Raw genomic sequence first — 21,231 nt, forward strand, 5'->3', positions numbered from 1 at the left:
ACTTCAAAGAAAAATCCAAGGATTGAATTAATGGCAGAACTGCTAGCTAGGAGGAAAAGAAGGCCGAATAAACGATACTCTGTAATACATATACACACAAAATAATTCAATATTGTCATATCAAACAGTTTGGCCTCCTAGGATATACCTTACTGCAAAGTGATTACAGGGTGTATTAAAGTAGCTTTCCGTATGCTATTGCTGTCCTCCTTGCAGGCACATAGAAATAAATCGTAGAAATCTCTTTGAGCCCAAAATAAACATTAAGAGTTGAATAAAATTAATGAACATGACTTGGACTTCAATTTTTCTTAGCCCAGCGATCAAAATTCAATGTCTTAGACCCAGGATGAAAAATAAAATTCTTCCTGAGTTCTCATGCTATTCGACTGTCTTTTCTTACCTTGTGGTAATAAAATCATAAATCCCCGTGGCCCAAAAAGTCACGGGCAAACAAACGAGATATATTTGGCCCAGGAAGCGGAAATTATGTTGGCCTTGCCGTATTTTTTTTTTGTCTTAACCTTTGTTCCTGCTATGCCTTTGCTGGCTCCATGAATGATTGCAGTTTAAACTCGACCCGTAGTTATTTTAATGCTACAGGAGTTTTTGTTTTGCTTTTCTTTTGGGTCGCATCACAGCCGCAGTACCTTTTCCGGTTAACTTTCCTTCCTTCCCCGTTAATGGACCCTCTTGCCACCTTAATTTTTTTGTCTCGTTTCGTTCGGATCGCTGTGCCTTGACTTTTCTTTTCTGCCTGGTTACATTTTTATAGCTGCAGCAGCATAATTAATTTCATTTTACGACGAGGCTTGTTGCAAAGAAAAGAGAAAAACAAAAATGCATAAAGTCAATTAAGTGAAAAGTCAGTAACGGAAGAAAACGTCGTGGTTGCTTACACCCACGCAATGAATCAAAAACTGAAGTAGTCCATAAATCCTAGCTAGGGTACATTAAATATATATATATGTATATGTTTACAGATTAACACATCAAACAAGTATATTAATAGCAGTCCTGGGTATATGAGTTATCTAAGTGAACCAGTCAATTAGGCAACTGAACAACGAGGATTGGGATTCGAAACCCTGGCTACTATCTGGATATAGTTTTATTTCAAGCTAAAATCAATAGTTGCTACTGCTTGTAAAATATAGTTGGGCTTAATATCATATACTGAAAACAATAATAATACAAGTCTATTAATGAAAGAACGCCACTTTATTAAATTTCATGAAGCAATTTCCTCCTAGGTGGAAACCCCTTGGAAACATTCGGAAAAAGATAATGTTGCGGGTGAAAAATTGCTAATAAGGTTGACTGTCACCCTGAACGATTTAAAAAGCCAAAGGAAATAATTAACTTTAAAAGTTAAATAAAAGAAAGCGGCTTATTCATATAATCTTAAACTTTAAAAAAATACGTTTTTGTAAATTAAATAATCCCAGTATAAGGTAATTAATATCCCACTATTCGGAAAAAACCCACTATTTGGAATAAAACCAAATCTAGCTATTTTTGGCTAAAATTAAAGTAAGGCGGAAAAAATAAAACAGCTGATTGAACAGCTGTTGCCGGTTCCACCCAGTTGGAAATTGTTCACATTTCTGATTTTAAAACAAATTATTAAATAGTTTACAGCATTTTGTGATACACTAGAGTGTTTATTTTTTGGCTGACCTATCATCTCATACGATTGTGACATTCGGTATTTGGCGTATCAGCAAATTAACCATTTAACTTTACTCATATTTCAAGTTCCAACTGGTCATGTTTGATTTGTTTATGCTGTTGGCGAAATAACAACTGATACTCCTTGAAAGTGCATGCATCAAAAGGTTAAATATTTAAATTTATTTATTTTAATGGAATTTCATGGCTTTTATGTAGAATCACTCACGCAACACTTGTTGGCAAACCTTCAAAGGCGGAAACGCCAACGACAATTCAAACGAAAAGCCAAAACATTCGAGTCGGAACCTCGGTGCTGAAAGGACGTGCTCGGCAAAATTCCAAAAAAAAAAGGAAAAAGCAAAGTGACCCCAACAAACCATAAATCCCGCTCTTTCCGTTTTGTTTGTGTATTTTTGTGTGTGTGTGTGTCTGTGTGCGTGTGTGTGTGTGAGACAACGGTCTTATTATGAATTTGAATTAGCTCCAATTGCACTGATTAAACCCAATTGTAATTTCCTTGTAACCATTTTCAGTGAACACTCCACCATGGAAGACTTTGAGAGCATTAAGCCGAGCAGTTCGGTGGTTAAACTAGCTTCATGCCTGGAGAAAATCTACAGTAAAATCGTGGAGAGCCGGGAGAAGCAAGTGCCCGAACATCAAATCAAGGAAATCGAGTTCCTAAAGCAGCAATGCAAACACGACCACATGCAATTGAGTCTGATGAGCTGTCAGACTTTGGTACGCCTTGTAGAGGAGGGCGTCCTGGAGGCCACTAGTATGCAGAACACACTCCTATCCCTGCTGGCCAATGCGAGGTAAGGCCAACGGTTAGGGCTCGGGTGCGGACATCGACCCACATACTTGGTAGACATGTCTTAAAGGCGCACGCTTCAATTGCTTGCATAAATTAATTTCAACTACTTTGTTGGAGCTGAGATTTAATGTATAGAACACCATTTAACACTTACCAATGCCTGAGCTTTGAAATGCTACCGCATCACCAGAGCCCTTCTTTTCTCACACGCAACACCCTGGAAGCGAATGCCCCCAATTAATTGCCAGGCACTTAACACGTCATGTGGATAAATGCGAAAATGATTTATACCGGACTGGACAGGAAACTAGAGTTCTTGTTTGGCATTGGGCTGGGTTTCCTGTTGACCGCAATCGCGAATTATGCATGAGGCGCCATAAAATCTATTAAGCATTTCCTATACGCATAAGTAGTACCGCTGCTCAGAGCCTTGATGAACGCAACATTGAACTTGAATTCAAGGAGTAGCCGAAGGACACTAATTAACCTTGCATTGCCAGCGGCCACTGCAAGTGTAGGCAAAAAGAATTGCATATTAATTGGCTGAAAGAGAAACCGCAATTACCTCAACTTGGCTCGGCAATCCTCGCCCTAGTGTGAATAGTAATTACCGCGTCCACCGCAAAGCGATTTGCCCGCCAGAATCAAAGAACTGCACACATACTATATGTAGGCGAGGCGGCGGAAGTTGCCGCTAAACGCCGTTGAAGTCGTTACACCTTAATGACCAACTGGAAAATAAAAATCAGTTCAGGGCCAAATACATACAAACATCGCTAGAATCCTGCTAGTGATGGACAAAAGCTTTCGAAAGGCCCATAAATACATTGTATAATTTAGCCGAATAATTGACAGACAGTTCTTCCTCAAAGGATTTAAAAGAATGCTTTGTAGGAATCAACATTTCTTAATATTTTTCAAAAGTTATAAATGTTACAGAAAAAAATGGAAGGGAAATGTCTAGAATTTAGAAACAAATACAATTTCTCAAGAACGTTCACACTGGAAAGGCCAAACTGATTTCGAAATGGGAAAACAAAATTATCTCCCGATCATAGCTGAACCATTATTAATCAGAGGGCACCAAAACCATTATACAAGAACAACCTTCTTACTCAATCTTAAAACACCTGATTAACTAAATTTTTACAATTTCTATAGCCCCATTCACTTTGCCGTTATAACAGAGAGCATACTTAACTTGCAATTACTTAATCTGAAGCGAAAAACCACTTTATTGAAGGAGCAGGAAACCTACTTATGTCCCTATAGCATGAAGACGCAGCAACATCCTATAATATCACTTTTGCAGCATTCGAGCGCCAATATGCACGATGTGAGCAATAAGATTATTGGAATCTGCCTGCACCATGACAAAAGGTAACATTTCATTTGCATGCATTTTAATTGAAGTTAAAACAAATGCTTTGTTTTAGTATTCGCGATTTTAGCATTGAGTATCTGCGTCCCGTGTTCCTCTATGTACTGTGTAATCCCAAGACTCTGCCTGATGTTAAGCCAATTTGGACTTGCCTGCTTGGCTTGAGTCGCAATCAGCCTGAAGCCAGGGATCTCATGCAGGAGCTGTTGTCGTGGAGTAAATTTAACAACGCCGGCACTTGTCTCTCCACCAGCATATTGGTGATTGAGGCCACTGACTACTTTTTGCAACAGTCCGATCATGCTCAGTCCATTGATCTTTGCATATACCAGGCATGCATTATCAAGCAATTGGCTATCTATGGCATAGATCCAAGACCCAGTTTGCAGTGTGTGTTAAGAGTTTTGCATGCTACGCGCGAGCACACCCAGAACCATTATCATGTGCTGTTGGTTCTAATGGCCGAGACCCTGCACTTGTTGTCCCCCTTCTATCTGGCTGACTTGTTAAGGATCATAGTCTTTATAGTGGTGCAAGAACAGTGTGGTCACGAATACATTTTAAACATGTGTCTGGACGGTATCATTCAGTGGATGTCTCAGACTACGTTTATCCCCGCCGAGGGTCTGGCATTGGCGAAGCAGATAGTGGACCGAGTGCTCGATCAACAGGAAAAGAAATTAAAAGAGAACACGATTTCCACTAAACAATTGCAGCCGGCTCATATACGAAACTATCATCCGGATATTGCTATAGCATTTGACTTGTCTGTACTGGTTGAGTCCTTTGATAACTCCGAGAACAAGGATGTCTTTGCCTTTGTGGATGCCTTGAACGTCAAGGCCAACACTGCCTTTTGCCAGCGCCTGCATTTATTCCTGCGTGCTATGTTTTTGTCGCGTGAACCAGCCTTGGATTGCTGGTTCAAAATTTACGAAGTTATACTCCAGATAATCAAGGTGAATGAAGGCATAGCCTACGATTTCCTTATGACCTACATTTTTAAACTGGCACATGAGAATAATCCAGAGCTGCAGTTGGAACTGCTGCGAGGCCTGGCCAGCTTTGCTGTATCTAAGGTAAGTTTTCCCAGACCAATAGCGTACCCCACTGCCCTTTTTATCAGTCCTAAATGCGTCATCTCTCTTTTCACAGGATAATGTGCCCATGATTTTAAATACTATTCGCAATTTAGCCACCGAAAATGCCACCTTATGTATTGACTTGTACCTTCGCTTGTGGCGTGTGGAGGCACGCACTTACCCCTTCTTGCTGAAACAGATTGCTCAACCTCTACAGGAGATCAACAAACCCTGGGAGCTGCAAATAGCACGCACTTATGCCATGCGAGAAATCTGCCAGGAGAAGTAAAATGTTCAATTTATTCTTTCCCAGACAACTAATCTTGATATTTTGTTAGACCCGCCTTACATGGCTCTGAAATCCTGCCACATCTAAGCAACATCCTCAACAGCTGCGCCGATGAGGAAGGTGATTTGGCTACCTCCATGGCTCTGGATGCAATCTATGTCCTCTGTGATAGCCACACAGTAAATATTGCTTCTACCTGGCAAGCGTTGGGCAGTAAATTTCGCAATGAGCAACGAACACAGACTCTTAGATCGCTGTATCGATTTTTTGGTTTGGTTCCCCTGCTACAGACCCCTACGCTGGAGTATGAAAAATTGGCAGACGATGCCCTGGAACACCTATGGCAGGCCATTAGTCGACCTGGACTTGACGCCACCCAAGTGCGGAATGCACTATCCGCTCTTAAGAGCTATGAGCCCGGCACCACACTTAATCTCCGCCACATTCCAGCCCACTTTCGATTCGAAATTGTTGGTGGAGCAGTAAATAGTGGTGGTCGTGATGTAATTGATTTGCAGCAGGAAGCTGTGCCTGGCGAAGTGTGGGTACAACTACTACAAAAAATACGACCGGAGTGTGGAGATGCAGCTGCAGATCTCATTGCCCACTACATAGCAAATGAGATCAGTTTCTTCCGGAGGGAGCTGTATCGCCTACCTGAAGGCAAACCAGAGCCACGTAAATTGGTTGGTTTAGGTGCCAACAGCCCATTGCGTGCAGTCACCAACTACATAGTGAGTCAAGCCCGTTTTGGCGACTACGTTCCAGAACCATACGCTGTGACATTTGCCCTCAGAGCATTGTCCAAGAAGTTCGTGAAGCCCATTCCGCCGCTGGACTGGAGTTGCCTAACCAGTTTCTTTCATTTGTCCTTTGACGCGAGGAAGTTCTGCATTATGATTGCCAAAAACCAAGCACAGCATTCTGGAACAGCTCGACGACTGTTGGAAAACTTCCTGATTGACTTCGAGCCGAATTGTTTTGAGGAGGATCTTTTGCTACTCTTCTCGCTGCTGCCGGAAATAACCAACAGTGTGAGCTTACAAATTTTAAAGGGGTTCGCCGAGAAGGTTGCTGTCTATTGTTTTAAGGAATCTCAGCTAAACGATTTTAACGAAGGTAAGCTATTGTGTAGCTGGAAAAACTACTGAATTAATCTTCCAATTTTTCTCCAGGTTGTCTTTTTGAGAAATTCCTTGAGAGCGTAAAGCATATATTTACTGAGAAATGCGAGATTCCCGAGGTCCTTGATGTTTTCACACTCATCGTGGAGCGTTATATGGACTCAATGAATTTAGACTCGCGACTTTTTGAACGCTACACTGAGGTAGTTGCCGTTTTGCATCCCAATGCCATTAATGGCTTAACCACGCCCGCCAATTGGTGGGAAACTCCAATGGGAAAGTTAAAGAAAGCAACGATCATACGCTGCTACTTGGTGTTATTCAATGACAAATTGGCAAATCCTCTTAAATGGCTAACACCCATTATTGATGCATATGAACGACGGCCGGATGAGCGCGGCTTCTTCTATCGGCATCTGGCCTCCACTTTGTATGCCTTTGGTAGTGATGAAAATGCCTGCAATTGGATAATGGAATTATTCCTCGAGATTCAAATGCTTCTGGCTGAGGCGTCAAGTAACAAGGAGAAATTAACTAGAGCTCTGTACCTCCTGGACATATTCATACTGGCTGTAGATGTCCTCTCTGGTTGTGCTGTACTCCTGGGCAGCGTGGATGTCGTTGCCACTGATGACAAAGAGCGGCTTTTGCTTTTCCCCGAAAGTCTTCAGTTTTTGTGTGATCACATATTTTGGAAAGATCAGGAAGCTAGAATCTACGAATTTCTGTATAATCTCTATAAACATTCTTCGATTCCACCAAACTACACAACAATTTTAAAGGACTCCATAATCTGTTCACGTAACAAATCTTATTTTGACCAGAAAGGTGTTTGGACCAAATACGTTGGTTTACGTAAATAATGTCAACTGTCCAATTTGAACCGCTAGTGCACTTACACGCGTCCATTTACATGTTTTATTGAACCTTTAGAAATATACAATATTACGCACAATTTTGAAATTTTCATAAATTATCAATGACTTCCTTTGGTTCTTGCATTTGCTATTGTTTGGCAGGTATCGTTTATTTCAAAAGTCGAATTTTCCTGAATCTGTAATATAGGAAGACGTTAATTCAGACTGACGGGCTTTAGAGTGTCCAAACGAAATTCTTCTTTCTCACAAATACATTAGGCCGGTTTTGGCTTTCCGATAAAGTTGATTGTTGATCAGCACGAAGATTAGTGTTTAAATAGCCATGTCCGTACACCGTCCCTCTGGATCAACACAACTTCCTCCTAGACCGTAAGAGCTACAGAAATTCGAAATTTTGCATATGGGCTTGTATATACTGCACAGGTTGTATATCTCGGGTTCAGCCGGATCGGATCACTATATCATATAGCTCCCATACATAATAAAGTAATAAAGCACGATGATAAATTTATTAAGTTAAATTCTCAATCTAATTATACCATACACCCATAGGGTGAAATGGTATATTAAAGTCGCCAAAATGTATGTAGCAGGCAGAAGGAAGCTTCTCCGACCCCACAAAGCATATATATTCTTGATCAGGATCAACGTCCGAGTCGATCTAACCTTGTCCGTCTGTCCGTATGAACACCTAGATCTCGGAGACTGTAAAAGCTAGATCCACCAAATTTGGTATTTAGACTCGTGTAGTATGTAAAGCGATCGAGTTTATTTTAATTTTTTGCCATGCCCCTTCCTTCCCCGCAATTTAAAAAAAAGCGTTTATCTCAAAAACTATTCTAGCTAGAGACAACTATTCTAGCTAGAGATGCCCGTTTCCGCGCCCGTAATTTTAAAAAACTCGATTATGTCCCATATTTGATACTAATATCCAGCAAAATACCAAATTTGATCAAAATCGGGCAAAAATGAATCGAGTGCATATGTAAACGTTATTCCATAAGGCCAGAGTTTGCCGTTGGCTGGGGGGGCGCTAGGGTGCTCGCATGCTTGAGTGAGCGAGATACTATGATATGCTTGTAAAAAGCATGTGAAAATGCATTTGTTTAATAAAATTAAAATATTTGCTTTATTGGTGTATCATCATCTTTCTTATATCGGTAAATCGTTAAAAGCGGTATCGTTGTAACCGAATGTCGTTGTATGAAAACTAACCAAACCCTCTCAAGTGTATTGTTAAGAGCCGCTTATCATGTAAATTAATAAACACTTTTTGGAAAGATTTAATTAATCATTAAACTTATAGGAGAACATTCAAAGTAAATTATTAAGAGAAGTAGAGTTTTTAAGTGTTGTCGCACAATAAATTCAGTGAAGAATGTTCTCAAAATTTGTTTAATTTGTTTGTTTGTGTTGGTGTTGCTGGTGTAGGGGTTGCTGGTGTGGGTGGTGGGCGAGCCGATGTTGTTGCCGATGCCACTAACACTCGCGTTAAAAGCGCATACTGCCTGTCGAAGTGACGATCCAATGCATTCGCAATATGCTCGTTTTGCTGCATTAGGAAATCAAACTGTGGAAGAAAACATTTGGAAATTTAATTTGTTAAATTATAAACTAATCAAATTATTTTTATTTTAATTATTTTTAGTGAATTTATTAATGATAATAAATATATATTTTACTTACCACTTTTCACAGTGTTTTGGTCAATTTTTTCTTCTCAACACATGTTCTCTCCACCGCTAATGCCTTTAGATCAGGGGTAGTTTTGGGGTTTGTTTTCTTATTCATTTTCTTGCAGCAGATCATCGATTGTAATTGAAGATGACAATTATTATATTAAAAGCGAAGATTTTTCAAAATCACCGCCACTATCCGCCACATTTTCCAACACTATCACTTGACACTTCCCACCCACTGCAGAAAGAAAACAAGAATTTCCATCACAAAGAGGAATACGAATCCAGCCAAAAGAGGCTCAGCGCTTTGCTGAACCAACGAATTCAAATTGCCTTGGCGGTTTAACAAATTTAATTGAATTGAACCAAGAGTGTGGTTCCGGTTCCTTGTCTTCGCCGGCTACTCTAACATGTTCGTCAAACCTCCTCAATTTGTAGCAGTGCTGCCAGATTAAGTTACCAGAAAGCTTCAAACTTGCCATGTAGGTTCGAGGAGGTTTGAGTAAGTTCGAGACGAGGTTTCGAGCCGAAAACACAACAAGTAATTTTTTAATTATAATTATACTGGAAATTAAACTGAACTCTTAAGAAAAGCTTGTGTTATTTTTAGAATTTTAAGTGTACAAACCGAGGCTGTGCTCTCTAAACGATATAATCCAGTGAAAGTGTTTCTCTATATGGAAATCAAGGGAATCTGTAAGATTCCGATTCCAAAACCTAACGTAAACAATGGATGATATAAAGCTGGCAAAGGTAAAGACTTTTTTTTATTATGGCCACCTAAGTGTAATCCTTATCAAAAAACCATGTCGTACGTGTTGTGCCCGATGCGTCTATTGAATAAAAATCCTTTCGATCTGCATCTGTGAGTCATGCCTCTGCCCCGTTTATTATCCGAAATCGATGGCCACCCTGAGTTCCTGTGACTTACCTTGCCGGCACTGCTGGCCAATTCCCCTTCCATTCACCCAATGCCACCCACACTTGCACGCAAGGACCAACTGTGCAACAAATATAAAATAATCTATATTAATATGTGTATAGACGTATGTACATACATATGTACTGCCTGAAAACATGCGCATAGACGGCCAGTAAATAAACCCAAGAACCGCCCACCAGCCTCCCTGCTTTGTACATTTTGTTGGCCAAGTTGAAAAGGTTTCCTCAACCCAGATGCTGGGCTGAATTGAAATTTTCCATTTCGAAATGTGTAATAAACAGGCCTCACGTGGCGATTGCCCTTTGACATTGCATATTCTTAAAGCACTTGATGGGCGCACTTGGAGTGTTTTTGCGCGGAACTTGGCCTTGCCTTGTGTGGGAAAACAAGACATTCAAATGGAATTACTTTGAGAAAGAATTACAAAAAGCAAGATCTATTGTTCTGTTGGTACATAGCTTGTGAGAAGTTGGTTTCAAAAATTCTTATACAATTTTTCTTGATACATGAGATTTTTGAATAACAGACAGGAAAAGTCACAAAATATTTTATGAAGCCATTTACAAATGTAAATGTGTAAACTGGTGAATTTCAGCCAAATCGTTAAATTGTAATTTAAGTATTTAAGGAAAGATCCAGGTATGCAGTCTGGGGTTCTTGTGGCTCTGTTTACGGTCAAACTACAAGACTTCGAAATGGTGAAGAAACGCGAAAAATTCAGATTCTCTGATCTTTGTTGTTCACAAACTCCGAATAACGTTTAAAAAATATTTTTTACATTCGTCCACGGGCATATTTAAATGCATGGCTGTTTGTGGATTTACGCCGCTTTAATGTCTGTAAACTTTTCTACTGAATAAAAAATATTTAGAAAACGGGATATTAGGCTAAAATTATTTACCTTTTTGATTTTAAAAAACCCACAACAAGATAAAAATCAAATTTCGCCGTTTCAAGTTCTTTCGCCGTTGCAAATTTCTTTTTTTATATGGCCAACTGAGAGAGAGAAAGTCCCTGGCCAATTTCCCTACACAAGCAGAGAAAAGAAAATAACCATAGCTTGCTTTTAAGCGCGCGACCGCCACACATGGAGCTGAGTTCACGTCAACTGCTGGTCGGGAGTGTTTCGCGCTGGTCCTAAATCCTGCTGGGACCGCAAAGTGTCCGCCCACCTACCACAAAAACACAACAAAGTGACGCGTACATATATTTATACAATATTGTATAGCAGTATATTGCAGTGTGTGTATGTGTGTGAGAAGCTAAAAGTGAAAGTCTTGTGCCACCCAATCTCACTCACGTGATTTGATTTATATTCACGGGCATTGCTGATACAAAAGGGTCTTACAAATGTTTCTATAGTTAATTTAAAATCAATAAACGTTTTGTTCCCACCTCCCGGTCGTCCTGTTCGTCCTTTTTACTTATTAGCATAATGGATTTCACCAGATTCATGAACAAGTTTAACGAAATCGAACGCCAACTGTCTCCAACATCGGCCCTACGCCTGAGCTTTGACAACATATCGCCGGAGACAGAAGAACCGCCCGATGGTAATAAAAGACTCTGGGGCGTACCAGTGCCCCCTTTTGTCTCCGACAAAGTAGTCTCATGGATCGAAGAAGAGTTCAACGAGGCTCCAGTCTACTACAATGGCAATTGTGTACTTAAAAAGGTAATAAGGCATATCAAACACTGAGCTAGCATATTGCCATTGTCCTGCATTAAGTAAATCCCTTTACTGCATCGTTGTCGGCGCTTGGCCGGAAAATATGCAGATGGCAAAATATGCTGAGCAATATCCTCAGGGACCACAGGGACTCCTCAACTGCAACAGGCAAACCGCTTTGTTGACATTTCCATTTTCCCTGCGTCAATTCTACATATTGGAAACTTAAACATCAAATTGGCATTTATCAAAGACCTTATTCTTTATACAAATTATAATATAAAATTTGCCCATTTGGTACAATGGAGAGAGATAGCAAATAAATGGTCTACTCTGGTTGGCGTCACTTTACGGGACTTACTCCTTCTAAAGTAAAACCAACTACTAAAGATGGTGAATTAAATTTTCCGTCAAATGAGATATTGTTCATAAAAAGCGATAAAAATTAAATAGACTTCATTGTCCTGCGAAAACAGGATATTTAAGCCAAACAGTTGAACATGATTTAAAAAAAATAGTTCCCTTTTCAGCTTCCTAATCACATATTTATTAAATATGAATAAACTGTTACAAAGAAAATGTAATAGAGAGCCTTGAAGTTCTTTATATATTTTTCAATATTAGTGTAACAAATAAAGAGGTCGAGTCTAAAAATGGGAAAAATTGATTATTATTCTACAAACTATTTTAGAAATTAGAAATTAGGAACCTAAACAATTTGTCAATAAAATGGCTGTAGTTGTTGGTAAACGGTGCCTAACTTTTTTTTAACTTATCGCTTAAATTCCTCAGAGATTAGGCAGTTCATCCTGACCTTAAATCAAAAAGGAAAAACAATTGAATAAAATTATCCTAACTGGGGCCTGAAATGCCTCAGGAATGCGCACATGAGGGAATGAGGCGAAATGATAAAACGGACGACATCAAAGGAAAAATGCTGGCTAACCAACAACAATTTAATTTATCTACTGAAGAATCGCAAACTTAAATAAAAAGCATAACAAAAAACAACAAATAAAGCAGTCGACTGGGAAATTCTGAAGTTGAACCAACTGACCAAATAAGTATCTCTTTGCCTTCACTTGAATCGAGAAACTGCTCTTATTTTTTGGCTTGTTTGGGGTTGACTGTGGGTGGCTGCCGAATGTGAGCTGCTTCAATGGCTGACGTCAGCAAATGTTGTTTAAGTTTGAAAGCAAAAAGAAAAATTATTGTAATATTTTCGTTTAACTTTATTTTCAGGTGGAAAATGTGCGTATGATCGATCGATATAATACAAAGAATCCGACTGTTGGAACTTTGTATCTAACAGCCACACACTTGATATTCGTAGAGCCGGATAGTAACAAGGAGACCTGGGTAAGTTGAAAAGGAATGCTATATGACGTCATCAATTATTTTATGACTGAAAAACAATAAAAACAAAAAAAAAAAAAAAAACAGAAAAGTAATTGCCACATAAATGTGGGAAATGGCAAAGACAAGTCGCTGTCTTGGAACGTGTTTAAAAGTGTTTTAGCTTGACCTCGTCTCTTCCGCCTACTTCTTCTTCTTGGCTTGACTAAAGTGTGTGTCTTTGCTCTCTTTGGCTCCCGCTACTTGGCTCTGGAGAGTCCTTAGGTTGAGTGTTAAAAGTTTTCCATGTTTATTTGCCAACTTTTGGCCTCAAGGCTTTAAAGTTCTTCTCTGAAGACACCTTAAAGCTAACATAACAAATGTTGCGTATACGCCTCGTATGCTGCATGTACATACATATGTATGTATATGTATTATTTAAAACACAATTTTAAATGGCTTTGCCATTGTGACTGTGTGTGGCGCGCTCTCACACATCCAACCAAAACAGCTTTTTAGGACAAGGGATTTGCATTTGTTGCACATTCCAACTTTCGTTTGTCAGTGATGTACAAAGCCACAAAGCAGACAATTGAAATATTTTACAAATGAAATTCAGTTATTCCTATTGTAAATCGTGTTGTTTGGATTATCCGTTCTTGTTAATTAAGCATTGCACTTTCTTTCCCTTATATATGTCCAGATGAATCGTCATTTCAATTGGTCATTAAGGAAGCTTTCTTGTTATCTCTTACCTTCCATGTGTAGCTTAACGATTTTTGTTTTAAATAGCTCACGGAATCTCTCTGGCAATTTATTTAACTTGGATTAAACAACATAGGGTTAGTCTCAGCTCTGTGGTAAATGCCATCTCTCGGATCTGACTCGGAGGGCCAGACATGTAACTGCATTTCGAGTATTTTGGGGCAAAAGTTTCTCTTTGACATTTGCGGTATGCGTTTCACGGGTCACACATGCATGAGATTTTAATTGGTTAATTATGACACAGAGCAGGACTCTTACTCGCTCAGTAGCCCAAGTTATGGCTCTAGTTAATTAAAAGTTTGAGCCAAGCTCTGTAGCTTCATCAGGGTGTCAATTATGCGGATGGTCGGTATCGATTTTTCTCTGCCAGTGATTACAGTGGTCCCTTCTCGGGCCTATTAATTTTTAAGTGGCGGTGTCGGTGAAAGTGACCATTTAACCGTAGTTATCATTTCTTACGTACAGATTCTACACATGCACATAGCCAACATTGAGAAGTTGCCTCTAAGCACTACGGGGTCACCTTTGCTCATACGGTGCAAAACATTCCTATCGGTGACCTTCGTCATACCCAAGGATTCTGAGTGCCATGATGTTTACACCTCGCTCATTAAACTATACCAGCCAGGTGGGTAAATGGTTTAGTTCTTCGTATCGCTTACTGATTTCGAATCCTCACATATGAATTTCCCATCAGTTTCCATCAACAAATTGTATTGCTTTAACTATCAGCCAGCCAAAGACGATTTCCCAAAAAATGCTGGATGGGATTTCTTCAAACTGGACGCCGAGTTCAAGCACATGTTGGTGCCAAATGACAACTGGACGCTGTGCAGCATGAATGAGAAGTATGAACTATGCGATACATATCCTCGACAGATCTATGTACCCAAAGAGGCCACCACCCTAATGCTGATAAGCAGTTCCCGGTTCCGATCTAAAGGTCGTCTTCCAGCATTGACCTACTTGCACAACAACAAGGTAACTATGAATTAAAGGAGTACCTAAAGTGTTTTTCCATACTTTACGTTATGCCAGGCCTCGATTTGCCGGTGCAGTCAGCCCTTGTCTGGCTTTAGCGCCCGCTGTCTGGAAGATGAGCAGATGCTGGAGGCTATTCGCAAAACCAATCCGAATACCGACTATATGTATGTGGTAGACACACGACCAAGGGTGAGTTAAACAAACAGAAGAAAAAACCATTTTAAAACAATGACAATTTCTTCAGATCAATGCCATGGCCAATCGGGCCGCCGGCAAGGGGTATGAAAATGAGGCTTTCTATGAGAATATTAAGTTCCACTTCTTGGGAATTGAAAATATTCACGTACAACGAGCCAGCTTGCAAAAGGTCCTCGAGGCTTGCGAACAGAAGTCACCCACAATGAGCGCTTTTATGAACGCTCTCGAGTCCTCCGGATGGTTAAAGCACATACGTTCCATATTGGACACGTCCAGGTAAATAAATATTGAAATTGGCAGTAAAAACCCATCCCCCTCGCCAATTGTTGACAATTTTCTTTGCATTCGATTTAGTTTCATTGCTAATGCCGTTGATAAAGGCGTCTCTGTGGTGGTCCACTGCTCGGATGGCTGGGATCGCACCGCCCAAGTGTGCTCTCTGGCCCAGCTAATGCTGAATCCCTATTATCGCACAATAAAGGGCTTCCAAGCGCTCATCGAGAAGGATTGGCTGGCCTTCGGTCATAAGTTTAGCGAACGTTGTGGCCACATTCAAACAGATGCTAGAGAGGTTTCGCCCATTTTCACGCAGTTTCTAGACTGTACTTGGCAGCTTATGACGCAGCGCAACGATTCCTTTGAGTTCAATGAGCGGTTTCTCCTCATACTCCACGATCATGTGCATTCCTGTCAGTTTGGCACCTTTGTTGGCAACTGTGAGAAGGATCGTTTGGATCTAAAGCTTTCAGAGCGGACATTCTCGTTGTGGGGCTTTATGTCCAACCATTTGAATGAATACATTAATCCTCTTTACAAACCAAATGTTGATGAATCCATCAAGGCCAATCTGGCACCCCAATGCATCAAGTATGAACCGATTTACCCTTCATGTCAGTCGCAGTTTTATTGTCTCTATGTTCACATTGCAGATTTTGGCGAGGAATGTATTGCCGCTTCGAAAGTGGCATCCATCCTCGAGAACCTTTGGGCGACTTACTTCTAGACAGCAAAGAACATTGCAATTCTCTCGAGGATCACGTTCAGCATTTGACCAAACGTATAGCCAGCTTTAAGAACTACATTTCCAAATCGGCCAAGAAGCTACAAGACGCCACAACAACTTCCACCACCAAGGCCCCAAAAGAACCCACCACCAGCGAGATCAACGACAACAAGTGAGCAACTAAAATTAAAAACCAGTTTTAAGCAGAATAATTTCCGATTTCGATTATTTTAGATACAACTATGATAAAAAGCTAAGCGAATTATCCGCCGCCGATGATGACCATCCCCTCAAAGCTAACAACATGTCCTTTGCCAACCTCTCGTTAAATGCCGAACAGACAAGTCCCCCACAGGCGCTTCCGGATGAAATAAACTCTGTCGCGGTCGACTGGAAACCCATGCGAAATGTTACCACCTGCTCCTGCTCTACCCCCTTCGATCAGTTTAGCAAAAAGGTAAATCACGAAAGAAAGAGCAAGAAAACATCCCAACTAAGTAAACAATTCTCTTTTGGTTTTAGACCCACTGCTGGCGATGTGGAGACATTTTCTGCGAACGCTGCATAGACAAAAATGTGGCACTCCCAGGACATGATAGTGGAAAGGCGGTGCCCGTGTGCCGCGGCTGTTTTCGGCAGATGCAAAAGCAGAGCCCATAAAGAGATCCTAGCAAAATCCTTGGTAATGCTAGATCAGGCCGTAAAGTGTGAAAATAAAATAACAAAATTATAAGTCATTACAAATATTTAAAAACAAAAACAAATTATATATTTACTGTTGCATTTGCATAGTTTTAGCTGCTTAGTAGCACATTCAAAACAAACGTATGCATGAAAATCAAAAGTGTAAGAGCTAAATTCCAAGTGACTAAATTCCAAGCCTAAGAGCATCTACGAGTCGGGCACTAAATAAGCGCACCACATGCAAATAAAATAACCAGATATTTGTTTTGTGATTCCATCAATTCCATACGTTTATGATTTTCCCACATGACACACAAATATAAAGTACAATGTTAAATTAAATATGAAAAAATAATAATATATGCATGTATGTAAATTAGAGATCCCAAAAAAAACCGTCCCCATGGTCATCCTTTTTCCGAACCTATTTAGCATTGACTAACATCCTATTCTGGATAGTCTTTCAAGACGTAGAGACCTGGAAACATGCTTTAAAGGGTCGGGATTACCATCAGTGTAAAGAGGATTGTAATAGTTGTGCGGTTTGAAGCTATTCAGCCTCCTATCACTTGGGCGAATAGAGGAGAATAAGCCTAGCAGACTAGGAAAGAATACACCTGAAAACCAAATTTAGTTGGGTTTGTTAAATATAAAAGAATTTCTTCGGATCTATAGAGCGGGAAGATCTATTGCAACTGCTTAGGTTTTGCAAAAAGATGAGGTGACCGTACGATCTTATTCGTTCTCTAAGATAGGCCGGACTGAGGAAGTAAATAATATTTTGGTTGTGTCAGGAACACTTCAAGGAAATTTCGATTACTTTAAATTCAAATCTGCTTCGTTTTTGGTGCACCCTAATAATTTATTTTTTTGCCTGGGCTAGAGTAGCTTTTAAGATAATTGTTTTGGATATACTTATAGTGGTCGCATTTTATTTATATCTATGAATGTGTATCTAAAAATTGTGTGAGATAGGATAAACATTCGAACTTCAACTTATTTGAATAGATTCTTTATAAGCATTCCCATCGTGAACATAAACAGAAAAGCGAATTTTAACTGTTGGTTACTTAAATATATATTAGACTTTGCTTATAACCTTCCATGATGGTTCCTTTATATACTATCGAATGAAAACGAATGTTTATTGACTTGATCACAAAATAGTGCAATAAAAATAATTTATTCAACAATTGCAATGGTTTCTAATAATCGATCTTATTAATATCCAATGTCCGGTTTAATGCGCAGAATGACGGGAACACTGGTGCAGGGCAGAATGGCAACCTCGGTGACCACAGCACTGACCAATTCGGGTGGCGTAATGTCATAGTTTAGATTGAGGGGCGTAAGCCGAGAATTTGTTTGCCAGTTGTTAAGGCAGCACTTTTCGTTTCGTACCAATTGATTGGGATCGCTGAGCTCATTGTAGACAATGGCGTCGGTCTGGAAGCGTTCACTGAACTTGTGAGTCTCACAGCAGACTAACACCGGGACATTATGAGCATGGGCTACCAGCGCCACCTGGGCCGTTCCCGTGCGGGCCATTACATAGCCGTTGGCCAACAGTGCATGAGCTCCTAACAGAACCTTTGTTGCTTCAGGCATTACATAGCCAACAGCATTGATCAAAACATAGGAACAGGGTATGCCATGGACATGCAAGCGCCGCAGCATCTCCTGACCCTCGCAATTGGGTCGAGAGTCAATGACAATGACTCTAAAATTGACCAGCCGTCGCTTAGCCTCTTCGCAAATAAAATGAATGAGAGACGAGCAGCCGAAGGTCAGCAGGACATCGCCGTCGGTAATCTTCTCTTGCAAAAAACTGCTAATGGCCTGGGCAGCTTTGCCGATTTGATTCTCTATGTAGGTGTCGATAAAGTGGCCCAAGAGTTCCTTCAGCTGAAATTGGAAACCAAGACAATTAGCGGGCTTAGTTAAATTTGACGAACCTAGTACTGACCTCCGTCTCTGGCTTATCGGTTGGCAATTGAGTTAGCTGATTCTTAAACTGTTTGTAGGCATTGAACACGGACACGGCCAGTGGGCGACATTTGTGCAAATGATCAACATGATGCTTAACAGCTGCATCAAGACTGCGTCCAAATTCCTTTTTGGCAGGCGTTTCAAAGTCATTTACCACCTGGCGCAGGGCATGCAGAAAGGCGATACACCGCGCATTAGAGCCGACCACCGTGCGCTGGGCATATTGGACACCAAGCCGAGCTATGCTGGGATGGACCTGGGCATCGTTTATAAATAGACTGGCATCCTTGTCAGCGGTTAGTAGATGGTTGAATAACTTCACTCGACCCTCCGATTTCGGAGTGTTGTTGTTAATGGCTTGAGGAGATTTTGAGGGCGATGGAGCCTTACTAGGTGATAGTTCAGTTTCTCGAGGAGGAGTGTTAGTAGTGTTGATCTTGGACTTGCTTGCATTGAGACTTGTTGTCTGCGATTGTGATTTCTTTCCTTGGACTTGGGCCTGAGCCTTAGCAGCACGCTGGGCCTCTTGAACGGCCCGACGTTCGGCCTTTGTCGCTGGTTTTTTCTGCAATTAAAAAACAAAAGTTTATTATAACGAACTATGTCATCTGACATCCTTACCTTTTCTATTGGAGCCGCCGCTAATGAAGAGGCCTTCACTGTTGCCTTCCCTGGCACTGAATTTTCCTCGTCTAAAGTCACTTTACCCAACTGTTGCGTGATCTTTTCCGTGGTCTTACTAGCCTTTGCAGCTTGTTTTGCTGCTTTTTTTGCCTCCCGTTCCGCTTTGATTTGATCCCGAGTCTTTTCACTTAAGCCTGCCTCATCTCCATGAATTCCTGGCAAGGATTTAACTGTTGCAATTGGTGTGGGCGCAGCAGCCTCTTGTGTTTCAGCAAAATTCTTTGTGCAGCCACTGGTGGTTGTGGTCGTTGTGAGCTTGGTAGTTATGGTGGTTTGTTCCACTTCAGTTATAATTGTGGTACCAGCTAGAGATGCTGGTGATGATTCCGGTTTCGTTGCTGGTGCCGCAGTAGTTGATTTTTGTTTCTTAGACAGTTTATTTATCTTCTTGGCCTCTCTTGCGGCCATGATTTCCTCGCGGGTTTTCTCATCCTGACTCGCCGGACTCTTTACCTGTGGCATGATTTCCTGATCAACTAAGGTAACAATGTCTGTTTGAATGCCGTTATCTTTCTCGCGATTTCGTTTGTTTTTGGGTCGATTGCGTTGGCGTTGCTTCTTTGATTTGCCTTGATTCTAAAAGGGTTTGACAGAGAGTAATGTTAAAGAAGTTTGTCAAGTGGTCCAAGTTTCTGTTGAAATTAAATCGAATTCAAATCATGCAATATCTAAAAACTCAAAACTTAATAAATTATTTAGCTGAGTCTAGATACCTGGGTCGCCTGCTCACTTGACACCAAAAACATGATTGATGGCTTAAAAAGACACAGACATTCGAAGTTTAAAGGATATTAACAATCAAAATTTAAGACTCTCCCAGCATCCCATAATCTTAAAAGCTTCACGTTAATTTAACTTTTGTATACTTTTCTTATTTCAAATTACCTTAATTCTTTAATTCTTAATACAAACGTTGAATATACTTTCTTTTTGGGGTTATGTTTTTAATTAGTTGTTTATTATCGTTTTTGGCTTATGGCTTCCTATTTCTTGAAAATTAAATGATTAGTATGTTTACAGACGCGCCTTTTGCGGCTGTCTAAATAAGTTTACCTTGATTAAGCTACGTGTGGGGCTCTGCACACGTACACTCAGATTATTTTAGCTCAATAACAAAAACATAAGAAATTCGCTTCTCAATTCAGAATCAGTGGTTTCGATTATCTGGTCTGGCAACCCTGCGCAGCACAGCCAACTTCACCGCAGAGTTGCCACCTGTCAACCTGTTTTCTGGCATCATCCATTTGATTTGTACGTAAGTGTAGGTTCGTAGGTTTAACATCTCGAAAATTACATAATTTAGAGAAAAAATATCACAACTTTCTGTTTTTACCTTCAACAGTAACTAAATCATTCTGAACTATGGCCGACAAAGTTGCTGCTGAGAAACCTGCCGGACGCCCAATGCGGTATCCGTACACATTCTCTGCAAAGGTGGCGCAGTTCCCGATCAAACATTATATTAAGAATCAGTGGATCTGGCGTTATTATTTCATTGCAGCTGTAGCATGCGTGCCCGTGTTCTATAAGATCAGCAAGCTGGGTGAGTATGGAAATTATTAAAGGCAGAAAGTATGTTTAACTAATTATGGTTTGCTTTAGCCAACTCGCCCGAGAACAAGAAGAACTGGGCCGAGTCACAGGCTAAGGAGGCTGCTGAGCACCATTAATCCCAGATGCGGAGTGGTTGGAATTAGTTCTTAATATTGCAGAGCTGTTTTGTGTTGGTTTAAACCTAACATTGGCGAATAAATGAATTAAAAAGAAAAACCCAAATAAATCAAATTTTGTTTATTTGTGAGATAAGCCTGTTAATTTAACAACATCATATGCGAGCGATTTAGCAGTGGGAATCGGATAAAAAATAGTGGGAGTCGGAACACTACTTGAAACATCTGCCATCACTGGTACACTGGTGCACAAGTACAAAAACCCACAAAAGATAAAGTCAAAATAAAATAAAAAGTCCAATTTATCGCAAATTCGTCGAGACCCAAAGGATTCATTAGATTTTTACGGTTTTAGAATATAAACACTTTTACATTTCTTCATT

General features: G+C 40.3%; 4 protein-coding genes across 9 annotated transcripts; 3 read left to right on the forward strand and 1 right to left on the reverse strand.

The window, feature by feature from the left end:
- The first annotated feature begins 1,679 nt into the window (after positions 1-1,679).
- Positions 1,680-7,322, forward strand: LOC137575417 (focadhesin). Of its 2 annotated transcripts, none has more exons than XM_068287991.1 (7): positions 1,680-1,838; positions 2,208-2,492; positions 3,653-3,871; positions 3,928-4,951; positions 5,028-5,239; positions 5,293-6,362; positions 6,419-7,322. In XM_068287991.1, the coding sequence occupies exons 2-7, from the start codon at positions 2,221-2,223 to the stop codon at positions 7,228-7,230; spliced, it is 3,609 nt and encodes a 1,202-aa protein (XP_068144092.1). In that variant the 5' UTR covers positions 1,680-1,838; positions 2,208-2,220; the 3' UTR covers positions 7,231-7,322. The 2 variants fall into 2 exon arrangements, with proteins under 2 accessions (XP_068144092.1, XP_068144093.1); XM_068287992.1 differs by lacking the exon at positions 1,680-1,838 and adding an exon at positions 2,019-2,036.
- A 2,178-nt stretch (positions 7,323-9,500) lies between these two features.
- Positions 9,501-16,863, forward strand: Mtmr6 (Myotubularin related protein 6). Of its 2 annotated transcripts, none has more exons than XM_068287619.1 (10): positions 9,501-9,677; positions 12,779-12,895; positions 14,102-14,264; positions 14,334-14,617; positions 14,675-14,809; positions 14,865-15,094; positions 15,173-15,685; positions 15,748-15,993; positions 16,056-16,278; positions 16,344-16,863. In XM_068287619.1, exons 1-10 carry the CDS (start codon positions 9,654-9,656, stop codon positions 16,479-16,481), a joined length of 2,073 nt encoding a protein of 690 aa, XP_068143720.1. In that variant the 5' UTR covers positions 9,501-9,653; the 3' UTR covers positions 16,482-16,863. The 2 variants fall into 2 exon arrangements, with proteins under 2 accessions (XP_068143720.1, XP_068143719.1); XM_068287618.1 differs by lacking the exon at positions 9,501-9,677 and adding an exon at positions 10,982-11,542.
- Positions 16,864-17,648: 785 nt separating this feature from the next.
- eIF2Bdelta (eukaryotic translation initiation factor 2B subunit delta) lies at positions 17,649-20,372 on the reverse strand. 3 transcript variants are annotated; one of them, XM_068287620.1, is made up of 5 exons: positions 20,064-20,146; positions 19,892-19,933; positions 19,116-19,754; positions 18,472-19,059; positions 17,649-18,410 (listed from the first exon to the last, which is right to left on the reverse strand). In XM_068287620.1, the coding sequence occupies exons 2-5, from the start codon at positions 19,922-19,924 to the stop codon at positions 17,727-17,729; spliced, it is 1,944 nt and encodes a 647-aa protein (XP_068143721.1). In that variant the 5' UTR covers positions 19,925-19,933; positions 20,064-20,146; the 3' UTR covers positions 17,649-17,726. The 3 variants fall into 3 exon arrangements, with proteins under 3 accessions (XP_068143721.1, XP_068143722.1, XP_068143723.1); XM_068287621.1 differs by lacking the exons at positions 19,892-19,933; positions 20,064-20,146 and adding an exon at positions 20,232-20,372; XM_068287622.1 differs by lacking the exon at positions 19,892-19,933 and having other exon boundaries at positions 20,064-20,173.
- Positions 20,373-20,394: 22 nt separating this feature from the next.
- On the forward strand, positions 20,395-20,948 carry roh (reduction of Rh1). 2 transcript variants are annotated; one of them, XM_068287623.1, is made up of 3 exons: positions 20,395-20,443; positions 20,521-20,721; positions 20,781-20,948. In XM_068287623.1, exons 2-3 carry the CDS (start codon positions 20,541-20,543, stop codon positions 20,846-20,848), a joined length of 249 nt encoding a protein of 82 aa, XP_068143724.1. In that variant the 5' UTR covers positions 20,395-20,443; positions 20,521-20,540; the 3' UTR covers positions 20,849-20,948. The 2 variants fall into 2 exon arrangements, with proteins under 2 accessions (XP_068143724.1, XP_068143725.1); XM_068287624.1 differs by having other exon boundaries at positions 20,416-20,433.
- Positions 20,949-21,231: the final 283 nt, after the last annotated feature.

The sequence above is a fragment of the Drosophila tropicalis genome, unplaced genomic scaffold (assembly GCF_018151085.1).
Source record: "Drosophila tropicalis isolate 14030-0801.00 unplaced genomic scaffold, ASM1815108v1 contig_573, whole genome shotgun sequence".
In the NCBI taxonomy this organism is placed as follows: Eukaryota; Metazoa; Arthropoda; class Insecta; order Diptera; family Drosophilidae; genus Drosophila; species Drosophila tropicalis.

Bases quoted from the DNA above. Each gene is read 5' to 3' on its own strand.
- eIF2Bdelta (XM_068287620.1), bottom strand. From the start codon at position 19,924: ATGTTTTTGGTGTCAAGTGAGCAGGCGACCCAG. The intron at 19,755-19,891 runs GTATCTAGACTC...AAACCCTTTTAG, and splicing joins CAAGTGAGCAGGCGACCCAG to AATCAAGGCAAATCAAAGAA. The intron at 19,060-19,115 runs GTAAGGATGTCA...TTTTAATTGCAG, and splicing joins CGGCGGCTCCAATAGAAAAG to AAAAAACCAGCGACAAAGGC.
- Mtmr6 (XM_068287618.1), top strand. From the start codon at position 11,303: ATGGATTTCACCAGATTCATGAACAAGTTTAACGAAATCGAACGCCAA. The intron at 12,896-14,101 runs GTAAGTTGAAAA...TCTTACGTACAG, and splicing joins ATAGTAACAAGGAGACCTGG to ATTCTACACATGCACATAGC. The intron at 14,265-14,333 runs GTGGGTAAATGG...ATTTCCCATCAG, and splicing joins CATTAAACTATACCAGCCAG to TTTCCATCAACAAATTGTAT.
- roh (XM_068287623.1), top strand. From the start codon at position 20,541: ATGGCCGACAAAGTTGCTGCTGAGAAACCTGCCGGACGCCCAATGCGG. The intron at 20,722-20,780 runs GTGAGTATGGAA...GGTTTGCTTTAG, and splicing joins CTATAAGATCAGCAAGCTGG to CCAACTCGCCCGAGAACAAG.
- LOC137575417 (XM_068287991.1), top strand. From the start codon at position 2,221: ATGGAAGACTTTGAGAGCATTAAGCCGAGCAGTTCGGTGGTTAAACTA. The intron at 3,872-3,927 runs GTAACATTTCAT...GCTTTGTTTTAG, and splicing joins TGCCTGCACCATGACAAAAG to TATTCGCGATTTTAGCATTG. The intron at 5,240-5,292 runs GTAAAATGTTCA...ATATTTTGTTAG, and splicing joins CGAGAAATCTGCCAGGAGAA to ACCCGCCTTACATGGCTCTG.